The sequence below is a fragment of the Muntiacus reevesi genome, chromosome 18 (genome assembly GCF_963930625.1).
Source record: "Muntiacus reevesi chromosome 18, mMunRee1.1, whole genome shotgun sequence".
In the NCBI taxonomy this organism is placed as follows: Eukaryota; Metazoa; Chordata; class Mammalia; order Artiodactyla; family Cervidae; genus Muntiacus; species Muntiacus reevesi.
Genome location: NC_089266.1, coordinates 55,155,565 through 55,170,629, shown reverse-complemented (window position 1 = coordinate 55,170,629; position 15,065 = coordinate 55,155,565). Strand labels below are relative to the sequence as shown.

General features: G+C 41.4%; 1 protein-coding gene across 1 annotated transcript in view; it reads left to right on the top strand.

The window, feature by feature from the left end:
* LOC136150200 (phosphatidylcholine transfer protein-like) overlaps nucleotides 1–13,435 on the top strand; it is a 33,100-nt gene extending 19,665 nt beyond the window's left edge. Inside the window, exons 2-6 of the mRNA XM_065910941.1 lie at nucleotides 5,868–5,982; nucleotides 9,538–9,617; nucleotides 11,031–11,202; nucleotides 12,193–12,260; nucleotides 13,370–13,435. Coding sequence (XP_065767013.1) covers nucleotides 5,868–5,982; nucleotides 9,538–9,617; nucleotides 11,031–11,202; nucleotides 12,193–12,260; nucleotides 13,370–13,435 — 501 coding nt within the window. The remainder of the gene's footprint in view (nucleotides 1–5,867; nucleotides 5,983–9,537; nucleotides 9,618–11,030; nucleotides 11,203–12,192; nucleotides 12,261–13,369) is intronic.
* Nucleotides 13,436–15,065: the final 1,630 nt, after the last annotated feature.

Genomic DNA, 15,065 nt, shown 5'->3' with positions numbered 1-15,065 from the left:
AACAACTGATACTGAAGAGATATATATATATAAAACTATGAACAATTACATGCCACCAAATTTGACAAATTAGAAGAAATGGACAACTTTCTAGGATCATACAGCTCACCAAAACTGAATCAAGTAGAAATAGATTGCTTGAACAGACCAATCACTAGAAGTGAAATAGAATCTTTAATTAAAAAAAAAAAAATCTGTACAAATAAAAGTCCAAGACCAGATGGCTTCACAGGCAAATTCTACCAAACACACAGAGAAGAATTTAGACTGATAATTCTGATACTCATCCTATAGTTTGAAGAGAAAGGAACGTGCCCAGAGACATTCTATGGGGCCACCATCATCCTGCTACTAAAATAAGACGAAGATACTACCAAAAAAGAAAATTACAGACCAATATCTTTTGATGAATGTACATACAATAATGCTCAACAAAATATTTGTAAATTGAATTGAACAACACATAAAAAAATCATGCACCATGGCCAAGTGGATTCATCCTAGGGCCACAAGGCTGGCACAACATATACAAATAAATCTGTGATACACCACATCAACAATAGAAAGGACAAAACCACATAATAATTTTAATAGATGCAAAACAAAAATTTGATAAAATTTCACATCAGTCCGTGATAAAACTCTTATGAAAGTGAGTACAGAGGGAACATGTCTCAATATAATTAAAACTATTTATGACAAACCCACAGCCAACACAAAAATCAATGGTGAAAAGTTGAAAACCTTCCTAATAAAATAGGGAACAAAACAAGGATGCCTACTCTCACCATTTCTCTTCAACACAGTATTGAAGACGTGTGTCTTAGCCATAGCAATCAGACAAGAAAAATGAATAAAATATATTCAGAATGGTAGGGAAAAGGTAAAATTGTCATTATATGCATGTGACGTAATACTCCATATACAAAACACCGAAGACGTCACACCAAAATAGTAGAACTTATAAATGAATTCAGCAAAGTAGCAGGATACAAGATTAACATATGGAAATCAGTTGCATTTCTTTACACCAAGAGTCATATATCAGAAAGGGGACTTAAAAAAAAAAATCTTTTAATAATGAACCAGAAAAGTAAAATACCTAGGAAAAAACATGACCAGGGAGTTGAAACACTTACATGCTGATAAATATAAAACATTAATAAAGGAAATTAAATAAAATAAAAAAAAAAAGAAAAGCATCCTATGCTCTTGGATTGGAAGAATTTTGTTAAAATGGCCATACTACCCAAAGCAATATGCAGATTTAATGCAATGTCTATCAACATATTCATGATAGTTTTCCCAGAATTATAACAAATAATTCTAAAATTCATATGGAAATATAAAAGACAAAGAATTGCCAAAACAATCCTGAGGACAAAGAACAAAGCAGGTGGCATAACCTTCAGAAAATACTACTTAGCTACAGTAATTAAATCAGCATGATACTGGCACAAAGACAGACATTCAGGTAAATGGAATAGAATAGACAACTCAGCAGTAAACTCACATACCTATGGACAATTAATCTTTGATAAAGGAAACAAGAATATTCAATGGGAAAAATGCAGTCTTTTTAGCAAGCGGTGTTAGGAATGTTGGACAGCCACTTGTAAATCAATGAAGCTAGAACATATCCTCACACTATACACAAAAGTAAACTAAAAATGCCTTAAAATTTAAATATAAGACAAGACATCATAAAATTCCTAGAAGAAGCAAAACATTCTCTGATTTAAAGCATACAATGTTTTCTTAGTTCAGTTTTCCAAGGCAATGGAAATAAAAGCAAAAATAAACAAATGGAATCTAATGAAACTTACAGGATTTTTCACAGCAAAGGAAACAAAACAAAACAGAGAGATGAACTATGGACTTGGACAAGATATTTGTACTTGATGCTGATGACAGGGCTTAATTTCCAAGAGATACAAACATGCCCTGTAATTCACTAACAAAAACCAAACAACCCAACCAAAAAATGAGCAGATCTAAACAGACATTCCTCCAAAGAAGATATATACAGATGGTCAATGGGAACATGAAAAGGTGCTCATCATCATGAATTATTAGAGAAATGAAAATCCAAACAACACTGGTACCACCTCACATCAGTCATAATGGACATCATTAAAATCTACAAATAATAAATCCTGGAGAGAATGTGGAGAAGAAGGAACGTCTTAACACTGCTGGTAGCAAGGTAATTTGATTCAGTCATGGAAGAATTATGGAGGTCATCAAAATCTAAAAATAGATTTGCCATATGATCCAGTAATCCCACTCCTGGGCATATAATCAGTAAAACTATAATTCAAAAAGATAAATGGACCCATATGTTCATAACAGCACTATTTACAATAGTCAAGACATGAAAACAATGTAAATGTCCACCAACAGATGAAAGGATAAAGAAGATGTGGTGTGTATACAGACACACACACACACACACACACACACATACATACATATATATATATATATATATATCACTGAGCCATTATAAAGAATGACATAATGCCATTTGCAGCAACATGAATGGACCTAGAGAATATCATACTAAGTGAAGTTCAAGTCAGAAAGAGAAAGACAAATGCCATATATTATCACTTATACACGGAATCTAAAGTATGACACAAACGAGCATGTTTATGAAACAAAAACAGACTAACAGGTATAGAGAACAGACCTGTGGCTGCCTGGGGGAGATGGAGAAGGGGTGTGAAGGATTGGGAGCTTGGGGCTCGCAGATGCAAACTTTTACATATAAGATGGGTAAACAACAAAATCCTACTGTATAGCCCAGGAACTATATTCAATATCCCGTGATGAATTAAACCATAATGGGAAAGACTATGGAAAAGAAGATATGTATATCTATAACTGAGTCATTTTACTAAACAGCAAAATGTAATGCAACATTGTAAATCAACTGTACTTCAATAAAAAGTTTTAAAAAGAGAAGAAATATATCATGTACTGCAATTAGGTTATTTGTGGATTTTAGCATTACATGCCAATTACATTTTCTTCACATTTTATAATTTTTCTTAATGAATATGAATTATTTTTATAGTTATAAAAATTCACTTTATTTTTTCAAAGACAAAATGAAGTTGTGAATATGTTTGCTGAGGGTCTCTTTCAGAGGAAATGATTCTTTGATGCAAGAATTTGGATGGGGTTGCTAAACACCTAAAAAGAACATTTTGTTGATGGACAAGGAAAGCTGTCATCCCACAATTTGTCTTCCGGTGTTCTGGCATTTCTCAGTCCTGCTATGAAGGGAGTGTTTAAAGGAAGTTGTCATAATAGTTCATTCTTGAGTATTCACGTAAATCACATTGCTTTATTTTTCTCTTCTTTGAGGGCTTTCTTTTTTCTTTTCTGCAATATTACAGGACTGAAGTCACTAAGGGCTAAAATTATCAATACATTCAGGAGGGATGGGAATTAGTTACAGGAAGCAGTTTGTCTTCATTCATCCAGATAACCAAAGCTAATCCATGTGAAGTTGGAGAGGTCATAATCTCTATACATAGCTATCCTTTTTGCTCACTGCATATAGAAAATGGGGCTGCAGTATTCCTGAACAGAAGTTTTCATCCCAAGCTAACTAAAACATGTGTGGGTGTAGATGTATGCTGGGTGTAAAACCTCATCCCCTTCCCGTCTGTGAACCTGATGGGAGAAGACAGGGGGAGAAGGAGGACTTTTCTCTTGAGTCCTGTCCTTCCTGTGGGGCATCCGTGGCACAGCACGCATGGGGGTCAGACCTACCAGCTTCTCATCTGCTGGTTGGAAACACTTGGTATAGCTGGAACATCCTTATGAATTCAATTTCAATGTTACTTCCCATTTTCTGCCAGGTACATTCACAGACATCTGAGATTCCTAAACTGACAATTGTTGTCATGCCACCTAAGTCAGGAGACCCTTAAAGCCTCAGAATCTCTAAAAAGATTTCCACATTTACACCTTGACTTCACATAAGTTCTTGGAAGTGTTTAAGAATGTGGGTTCATTCACGTTTGGTTAGCCGATAGGACTCCGTTAGCATCTGGAAGTATAGGTACATGTAAAAGGTTCGTTTTTGTTTGTTTTGTTTGTTTGCTTTTGTACTGGAATTAGTCATTAGTTTAATCTTAAGAAAGAACCCTTTGGCAAGAGGGTCAGGAATTGTACAATAAACCTTTTAAAAGGCAGCGGGGTTAGGAATTAGTTGCCATTGTACAGAGAGTGAAGTGTATCCACTCCAGCCTACATCCTCAAAGAATATGGCTTAACATGAAAACAAGGAAAATCTCTTGTACTTAGAAATCTAGAAATGATCTTTTTTTCTGAATAAAAAGGACTAGTATGGTTTGAAGCTGGTGTTTCTTCCCCCATTTTGTTCTTCTTCTTCTTCTTTTTTTTAACATTTTTCATAGGAGGATAATTGCTTTACAATGTGGTGTTGGTTTCTGCAACACAACAGCATGAATCAGCCTCAAGTATACATATATCCCCTCTCTCCTGTACCTCTCCTCCATCCCTCCCCCGTTTCATGCCACCCTTCTAGGTTGTCACAGAGCACTAGGCTGAGCTCCCTGGGTTATACAACAGCTTCTACTAGCTTTCTATTTCATATATGTTAATGGATATGTTACAATGCTACTCTCTCAATTTGTCCCACCCTCTCCTTATTCTGTTGTATCCACAAATCTGTTCTCTATCTACATGTATCCCTTTTTCATTCTTTTATACACAAGTTTTATAGAAAAAACAAAAGCAGTTGCTGAAAAATTTCATCTTGGAATTGGTAAAACAATAATGTTTTGGGCTTCATTATGGCCCATGGTTATCTAAAATAGTCTAAACTCTGCCTATGTGACACTTCCACATGAGTATTTAATAACTCAACTCAACATGCTCAACACTTCAAACTCGACATGCTCAAAGTAGAACTCTTGGTCAGCCCACAGATCGCCACCTCTGCAAGCTTTCTCTCTCTCAGATCTCCCATCTACCTGGTTGTTTAAGCCAATGTTACAAGATTTGTTCTAGCCATCTCTGTCTCTACGGCCGACTTGTCAGCAATATTCTGTTGACATTACTCCCAAAATGTTTCCCTAAATTACTGACTTCTCCCCGTCAGTATCATTACCTCTCTGGCCAATGGCCAACCTCTCTTCTCTGGATCATTGTCCTGGTCTTCTTACCCATCTCCTTACTCACTTATGATCTATTTTCTACCAAGAAGCAAGAACTATTTTTAAAAAATCATTTCCCTATTTTAAGTTATTGACTGGCTTTCCATAGCTATTAGAATAAAATCTTTTTGCCCAAAGCCTTGGTTCACAAAGCCCTTTGGACCCAGCCCCCACGACCTCTCTGACCTCAGCTCCTATCACTTTTCTCCATCACAGTTCTCTGGTCTGCCTGACTTTCTGTTCTCTGAGTAAGAAAATCCATCCATCTGTGGGCCCTCTCCCTACCAGAAATGGGCTTTTCTCATCTCCCCATGGCCAGCTCCTTCTAATACTCAGAACAAACTCTTCTGATGAATCCCGCATAGAGACATTCCCTAAACACCTGATGATATACAACAAACCACCAGCCCGCCAAAACTAGACACCGTTTATCACATAACCTTCTTTAATCCTACTTAAATTACCTGGGTAGCTAATCACCAGCATCTGGGGCAAAGAACAAACAGAACTGACAGCAAGATCAACAAGATCTTCACCTGTTTTTTTCACCATTGCATTACCAAGACTTCAGAGATGTTCAGTAGTGATACAGCACAAGCAACTATTTTTCATATGCTGTGTAATAGCAACTTGGGAATCAACAGTTTGTTTCTACCTGTTCTCATTTTACAGCCGACTGGACTTTATGAGTATAAGCTCATTGGTACTCTGAGAGCTCCACCAGATCTACTTGCAGATGTCTGTATGGATTTAGGCTATATAAGACGGCAGATCCCACAGGTTACAGGTGAGCGACATATATTCCTTTTAAAAAATCAGTTAGAAGGTAGAATCTATTGCTATTTTACCTAACCAACAGAGATCAATAGGTTTAGTTTCTATCATACTATGTTTCATTTTAAATTTTGGCTTAAACATCTGAGGTGCTGGGCTGAAATATGCCTTCAATATTTCTAGGACTTCCTTGTTATACTTTAATAGATTCACACTCCTGTTTGAACTTACTACAAGTTTGTTGTCTTGTTTATATATATATATATATATATATATATATATATATATATATATGATGTATACAACTGGAAGAGCATGGAAGGCTTCTTGGAGGAGGTGGTTTCTGAGCTTTGTTTTTAAAATTGAATCAAAATTTTATAAACAGCAAGAATATACACACATGGTGAGGTGAAAAGTGAAGGGTGAGTGGGTTAAGGACATTTGGTCCAGGGAACAGTATGAGTAAAATGAGGAAGGCATGAAACAACATGAATTTTTTTTTTTGGATCTGTGAGCAGTTGGGTGTTTTTGGGTTGTTGAGGTAGCAGAATCTGGAATTAGCTTGGGAGGAGAGTCCAGAGACCCAAGGGCCTAGGCTGGCCACCTGACTACACTTCTTAGATTTTTCCCTAGAAATGATAGAGAGTTATGAGTGGCATTAGATAGGGGATCTTTCTGGGACTTAGAGTGGGGAGTGGTCTCTGCTGTCCCAGGCACAGTAGAATAGATACAGCTAGCCCAGGGGCCAGAAACCCTGCCAGGCACTTGCTGTGGTTAGGAATCTTGGTTGCAAGGAAGAAAAGCTAACAAATTGCAGTGTAATGAAGGGAAAAAGTGTTTATTGGTTTGTGATGTTGAAACTCCATGGGTGCCTGGTTTCCAGAATAGCTGCACATAATACTTCGTTTCTCCAGATTGACTCGGTTTTCTTCTGAATTGACCACATTCTCAGGCAGATTCTGTGTCAAGCAGAGAGGCCACCAGAAGATGCAGGCTTACATTCTAACCAAGGACACAACCCCAGAGGAACAGGGACTTTCCTACTGATGGCATCCAGAGTCTCAGCATTGGCTCTTATCGCCTCAGCCTGGATCATATATTATTTCCTTGGGGATGTTTGTCATGGTTTAGGGCCACATACTGTTTTCAAATACTCTTACTTTATGGGGAATGGTGGTGCAATATAGTCAAGGAAAAGCCAGATGTTCTCTGTCCATCTCCCTACCAGTTATGGTTCAGTCATGTGCTGTAGCCATTTACAGAACCTCTGATGTGTGGTACTTGATATCAACAGTCCACAGTATGGAGTATGCTCCAGAGGCTGCAGTAGTTTGACTTCTCTGGAATAATCCTGAGGTTTATAACCTCATTCTGGTCCTCTCAGATCTTCTATAAGCTGCCTGAGAACCTTTACAAAGCCTCTTTTGGGCCTAAACTTGCTAGAGTGGCAAGCCAAGATTCTGTCCACATATGCCTTCCCTAATCACTGTGACCATGCTTTGCTCATTTTTCCAGCCCTGAAATTAACACTGAGTCAGTCTGGGAATAACAGACCAACTGACCTGCCTCTTGAGAAACTGTATCCAGGTCAGGAAGCAACAGTTAGAACTGGACATGGAGCAACAGACTGCTTTCAAATCGGGAAAGGAGTATGTCAAGGCTTTATGTTGTCATGCTGCTTATTTAATTTATATGCAGAGTACATCATGAGAAATGCTGGGCTGGATCAAACACAGGCTGGAATCAAGATTGCCAGGAGAAATATAAATAACCTCAGATATGCAGATGAAACCACCCTTATGGCAGAAAGTGAAGAAGAACTAAAGAGCCTCTTGATGAAAGTGAAAGAGGAGAGTGGAAAAGTTGGCTTAAAACTCAACATTCAGAAAACTAAGGTCATGGCATCCGGCCCCATCACTTCATGGGAAACAGATGAGGAAACAGTGGAAACATTGGCTGACTTAAATTTTGGGGGCTCCAAAATCCCAGTAGATGGTGATTGCAGCCATGAAATTAAAAGACGCTTACTCCTTGGAAGGAAAGTGATGAGCAACCTAGACAGCATATTAAAGAGCAGAGACATTACTTTGTCAACAAAGTTCTGTCTAGTCAAGGCTATGGTTTTTCCAGCAGTCATGTATGGATATGAGAGTTGGACTATAAATAAAGCTGAGTGCCGATGAATTGATGCTTTTGAACTGTGGTGTTGGAGAAGACTCTTGAGAGTCCCTTGGACTGCAAGGAGATCCAAAGAGTCCATTCTAAAGGAGATGAGTCATGGGTGTTCATTGGAAGGACTGATGCTGAAGCTAAAACTCCAATGCTTTGGCCACCTGATGTGAAGAGCTGATTCATCTGAAAAGACCCTGATGCTGGGAAACATTGAAGGCAGGAGGAGAAGGGGACGACAGAGGATGAGATGGTTAGAAGGCATCACTGACTCAATGGACATGAGTTTGAGTAAACTCCGGGAGTTGGTGATGGACAGAGAGGCCTGGCGTGCTGCGGTCCATGGGGTCTCAGAGTCGGACACGACTGCACGACTGAACTGAACTGAACAGCCCTGTTTAAAGCAAATAGTGGATAAGGATGGAAAGGATGATGCCCTGAAGGAGAATGAGATTCTGGTGCAAGAAGGGGAGAGTCATAGCAGAGCAGGCCAAAGCAGCAGATGTCCACTCATTCCCTTCCTTTCAGGTCATCGTCAACTCTTGTAGTGATGGACTGATACATTCTTAACTCAGTGGTCTGCTTCTAATAGGTTTTCTTTCTTTAAAAGCTAGATTAAATAACACATTTCTGTGCTGTCAGCACCTTCTCAGGGGATTCTCTTGGTGCCTTCAGAAGCTTAGGCTTGGCTCCTTCTCTAAATGGTTTGTTAGAAGCTTCCCACACAGCTTGCGGGCAGATGCTGTGCACTTCATAGCATCGCTTTGCTCTCTCTCTCCAAGAGCTGACGCTACTTGCACACAATAGCATGGTGGATTTTAAGGAAATTTGGTCCCTGTAACTGTGACATAAAGCAACATGGGGGAGAGACAAGAAACTTACAGTTAACATAGTTAAGCCATTTCCTAGCTTTTTAGGAAGGACACTAACCTCTCTGGAAACTTCATTTTTAAACTGGGTTGCCCAGTTCCAGGATACCTGTAACATGTCACAAAACTTAAGATGAGGACAAAGGTCACAACAGGAAAAATTATTGGTACTGTAGTGCCATCTGATGATTACCAAGATTTGAGAACTTGAAAATTTATTTTTGGATGCCTAATTTTGTTTCACTGCCTTCTGTCTTAGAATGTTGTTTGTGGTATACAATGAACAAGTTTTGTTGGGTTCTTTTGTTTTTACTGTGTTTTTATATCTACCAGACACTGTCCCTGGGCAACAAGATTTCAGTGGTTCTAAATATCTGACTCTCTCTAAAATTCAATGCCTCACGACTTAGTGATTTATTACCCTAGAGGGCTGTCGTATCAAAGTTTCTTGTTAATTGAAGCCAAAGGGACTTCCAGATGCAATAACATCTTTTGTGTTGTTGGTTTTTTTGCTTTGCTTTGTTTAATAGAAGCCTATGAAACAGAATGCAATGGAGAAACAGTGATCTACCTGAAAATGGAGCTCCCTTTTTTTTTGTCCGGAAGAGACGTATCCTTTTCAAACACATACTGTTAGTCAGCTTTCTAAGTGTTTTTGTTCCCCATGGCCACGACCCAATGGTGGTATATCCAGAAAGTGTGGACAACATGATCTTTGACTCTTGCATAAGCATCTGCTAAAACTGTTTCTTTTTGTGTAGCTTTCAGAGACCTCAGAGTGTGACTTCTGGGTCAGACTCCATGGAGCATCTATAACTGTGGGAAGGCAGCTCATACTTTCCTGAGAATTTTTCTAGAAAATCCTTGTACCACAGATTTGGGGGCCTGAAAACAACTTTTCCTTAAGGGTATTCAATACACTCCCTCGGTCTGTAGAGGAGGAAGCTGGGACCCAGAGAGTTAAGGTCACATACACACAGGCGGTTAGCAGCTGACTCGGGGATGGAGCTCAGGCCCCACATTTCCAGCTCTCTCCACCTCCCCTCCTCCCCCAGCATTGGCTCTGGGCCCTGTGTGTGTGTGTTTCCTGCTCAATTTCTTCAAATCTAATTATCTTCCCTGTAATAGGGCCATAGACATAGTGGTTGGTCTGTGAATCTTTATTGAGGTGAAATGATTATATCACTCTTGGTGAACCAGAACCAGTGAGGACATATGCCTACTAATATTTGGGTATCCACATATCTCCCTATGGTCACCAGGTGTAAGTAACCTTGCCTGACGATCCTCTGTGCACAGAGGTCAATGATTAGGGCTTAAGGGGAGGACAGAGAGCAATGACCCCACTGTTTCCTGAGTGAGATTCTGCTCCAGTCTTTCTCCAATGCCCCCACCAAGCCTGTCTACAGGCAGTGTTACCCTTTTTTCTTGCACAGTGAAGCTGAATCTCAGCAAAATTAAGTTGCCTAGGATCACAGCTGATAAATGACCAATCCTCTGAGATCTCATTGCTTTACTGGAGAAAGGAGGAGTGAGGTCCCCTCATAATTAGAGCTGCAAGGAATCATTGACAAGCGGGTAATGCATGTCTTGAGCTTCCCAGGTGGCCCAGTGGTGAAGAATCTACCTGCCAGTACAAGATATGTAGGAGCTTTAGGTTTGATCCCTGGGTCAGGAAGATTCCCTGGAGGAGGACACGGCAACCCACTCCGGTATTCTTGCCTGGGAAATCCCATGGACAGAAGAATCTGTCAGGCTACGGTCCATGGGGTCACAGAGAGTCAGACAACAGTTGGGAACTGAGTGTGTACACAATGCCTGCTCTGAAGAGAAAACACCAGGTGGGAGGCCACAGGGTTTTGCAGGGAAGCTAGGCAGACCAAGTAGGAAGTGAACTGACAGTTTAAGGGAGCAAATGCCACGTGGAGGCAACAACATAATTTCCTTTTGCTTCTGACTTGTGGGCTTTCCTTTTATCCATCTGAGAGGCTTCCCTCTTGTCTCGCCTTGACCGGCAGTGCAGTGCGTCTATGTGCAGCAGCGGCGAGAACTGGACTTCAGGGGGCGGAAGGTGCAGGTGGTCCTGGCCAAGACCACCTCGGTGCCACAGTTCCCAGAGAGGTCAGGCTTCATCCGCGTGAGACAGTGCCAGGTGAAGCTGGCCGTGCAGAGCAACGGCAGTAACCGGAGCAAAGGTAAAAAGACGGCATCTGTTGGTGTGCTGCTGCGCCCTGTGAAGTGTGAGCGGTCCCTGTGAGGCGCGTGAAATGCATGATGCACTTTCCCTGAGGTCAGGGACTGGGCATGGGTTCAAAGGAAACAAAGGAGACTCAGTTCACGCCTGAAGTTTGGCTACAATGCAAGGTGGAAGTTTAAATCTGATCAGTCTATTTTTTACTTACTCTTGCATTGTCCAGATGAAATCAGAACATCCAAGTGAACCAAAAGGTTTAGGAATTCACTTCAGGCTGCTCTTGTACTGCACATTCTGGCTGGAGATGGGCAGGAAGGCTAGTGGGACCATCTCTGAGGAGGTACCGCTCACTCAGCAAAAGCTAAGAGACTCAGGACGTGTCTGCCTTGAGTTCCATACTCAGGAGAGAATCTGGGAGGGGTTTATGTGGCCACCTGCTGGACTGGAAGGGGTGTGGCCTTGAGACTGCAGTGAAATCTGAACTGTAGTTCTGATGTGTGTTAGATCTGCCACCTTGGGTGCATCAGCCCACTCTTCTAAGTCTCAGTTTTATCATTTATAAACCAGAGTTTAATTTTATCAATTTTTATAATCAAGATAATTGAGAGAAATAATTAAATGAGATATATATCCAAATATCTAGCACTTATGCTATGCTATGCAATGCTATGGAAAGTCACTTCAGTCATGTCCAGCTCTATGGACTGTAGCCTGCCAGACTCCTCTGTCCATGGGGATTCTCCAGGCAAGAATACTGGAGTGGATTGCCATGCCCTCCTCATCTAGCACTTGCCACGGGTTTAATAAATAGCAGCAGAATGTGCCTCGGCTGTTTGCCAAAGTGTGTGTATAAGTCTCCCATAAAGGAGATGGGAGAGTCCACTTGAATTGTGTGTTACCTCCTTCCTTAATTCCTTGGCCTGCATATAAACCTGGATGTTTGCTGCTGTATTTTTCCTCCTTTTGAACTGCCCTTCCCTTCCCTCTCTAGTGTTCATTTACTACTTCATAAACCCTGGTGGCTGGATTCCATCCTGGATCTTCAACTTGGCTGCCGAGGTGAGACCCCCAGTGGCAGGAGTGGAAGTGAGCCTGACAGATGTTGACTGAGCTTGAGGGGCTGTCAGACTGAAGAGACGTACAGTCTCGGGCCTCAGGATGCTCTTTGATGAAGCAGCACGGTTGACTGACTTTGGTGAGGACTGGGGTTGCCAACACCTAGGACCGAGGTTGGGACAAAAGACCAGAATCTTTACCTGGAATATCAGCTCCACGCTACTTTCCCACCAAGATCCCACCAGCGTCACTGTCTGGACCCTTTGGACAATAACCTGCTCCTTGTGGGAACAAGGGTGCCTGTGGATGCTGTATCTGCTTATGGAGGAGTTAGGCCAACATGGCTTGGGAGACAATGTGATATGTTCAAGCCTGGGGAAGCCTCCAGTTTTGTTTTTGTGTTTTCTTTCTATAAGGAGCAGGGACTTCAGTGGTATGCAGATCACTCATGGAGACCATTCAGTCTGCTTTGTGAGGTCCTACTTACAGGCTGGTGGGGTCACCAATTCCCAGGGAGAGTGAAAATGTACACAAACTTGAGTAAAACACATCATGCTTTGAATTCTGGTCCTACTTCTGACTATGTAATCTAGGGAAGCCATCAGTTTCTTCCCTCCAAAAAAAAAAAATGGGGATGGATATTTCCACAATGTGTAGAAGGAGTAACCAAAACAACATTTGGGGAAAGTCTGGGCAATGTTCAACACTAACTAAGGGATGACATATCCTGCCTCTTGCTCCCAATTCTTACCAATTTCTAATTCTGTAAAGCAAGTCCTTTTTTTCATCTTTTGGAAGAATCACACAGCCCAGCCCAGTCCCATTTCCTGAGTTTTCTATTTCTTTTCAAAAACAGTGTCTTAGAATTATCTTAGATTTCTATTAGCAAATGCTAAAACATGCAAGGTCTGACAACTGTGGCCCCTACCTTACCTGTGCCCTGAGTCTTACCTTTTTCATCATCAGTGACAACATTCTGTTGAAATTTTATCAGGAGCCCTATTGTCATATTTATTATTCCCCAAGGCATCTTCCTTCACCATTGCCACAACCTGATAATCAAGAGTAGTTGCTGTGAGGACAGAGTGATGACAATCTCCTTTTCTTTGCAGAATGGTATTCCTGGCTTTCTTGCTAATCTGGAGGATGCCTGCCTGAGGTACCAGAGGAGAACCTGAGAGATTTGGGAGCTTTTTGTTTATGAATGATGTCCCTGGAAGTGCCACAACTACTGATGCTCAGCATGTCTGTCATTTTTTCATCTCAGAAGCCTGCACACTCTCCAGAACCTTGTGCCCAAGTGTGCCAGCCTGATGCCTAGCTTCCTTTCCCATCCTCCCCACTCTGGGACACACCGCCTTGTTTCACTATAGAATGTGGGCCAGATTCGGAAAACCCTTGCTTGTTTATTTTTTAAAAGGGAAATCCTCAGGAGGGAACCCAGTCATTCCATTGTTCCATTCTAGGGGGATGGTGAGTGGAGGACTGATAACACTGCCTAAGAGTGACTGACCTGAGCAAGTTGTCTCCCTCCCACATGTGAGTTTTTGCAACACAAGAGGGTGACTTCTTGCAGGTGCATGACCTTCAGAGTTGACTCACAGTACAGCAAGAGTGGAAGACTCGTGTCCATTTCCCTTTGGCTTTGCTGACTTGATTTGCCTGATTTGAGATGATAATCTACTAAGCCTCTCCACATTTCTATTTGTAGAGGATCATGAGCAGTTTTGATTTCAAATCATTTTGAAAAATGTTGCAGACCTGACTACGTGTATAGTGTGGTGACAGTTATCTCAATACTGGTGTCTAGGTTTTTCTCTGCCACTGGAGAAGGCTGTCTGTACCTCATTAGCTCTGAATTCTGGACACTGAGGCATCAAGACAGCTCTGGCAGTTAAAAGAAACAACCTGTTTTACACACAGGATTGAAAAAGTTGTCTTTTAGGCAAGAAATGGATTTCTCTTCTAGAATGTTTGGAGATGTTGGAGGGATAATTGTTGTTGTTGCTCAGTCATATTTGACTCTTTGCAACCCCATGGACTGCAGCATGCCAGGCTTCCTGTCTTACAGATCTCCCAGAGTTTGCTCAAACTCATGTTCATTGAGCCAATGATGCCATCCAACCATCTCATCCTCCATGTCCCTGTTCTCCTCCTGTCCTCAATCTTTCACAGTAGAAGGGTCTTTCCCAGTGAGTTGCCTCTTTGCATTAGGTGACCAAAGTATTGGAGTTTCAGCTTCAGCATCAGTCCTTCCTATGAGTATTCAGGATTGATTTCCATTAGGATTGACTGATTTGATCTCCTTGCAGTCCAAGGGACTCTCAAGAGTCTTCTCCAGCACCACAGTTCAAAAGCATCAATTCTTTGGTGATCAGTCATCTTTATGGTCCAACTCTCATATCTGTACATGACTACTGGAGAGAAAACATAGCTTTGACTGGACAGATATTTGTAGGCAGAGTGATGTACTACTGCCAGGGCATCTCGCTGGGTTGAGAGTGGCCTGCTACAGGTTCAGGGGCTCTAGCAGCAGCAGTCCTGGGAGGCACAGCAGGCATACTGGCCTAAGTCCTTTAGGAGGAGGCTGCCACCCCCCATCACAGAGTCTGTAGCCTACCACAAAGACTGCAAACGCTAGGACGGCTGCCTTAGGCCAGACTACAGCTCAGCCCCACCTACCAGCAGAAAATTGGATTAAAGCTTTACTGAGCATGGCCCTGCACACCAGAACAAGTCCCAGTTTTCCCCACAGCTGGTCCCTCCCATCAGGAAGCTTGCACAAGCCTCTTATCCTTGTCTATCAGA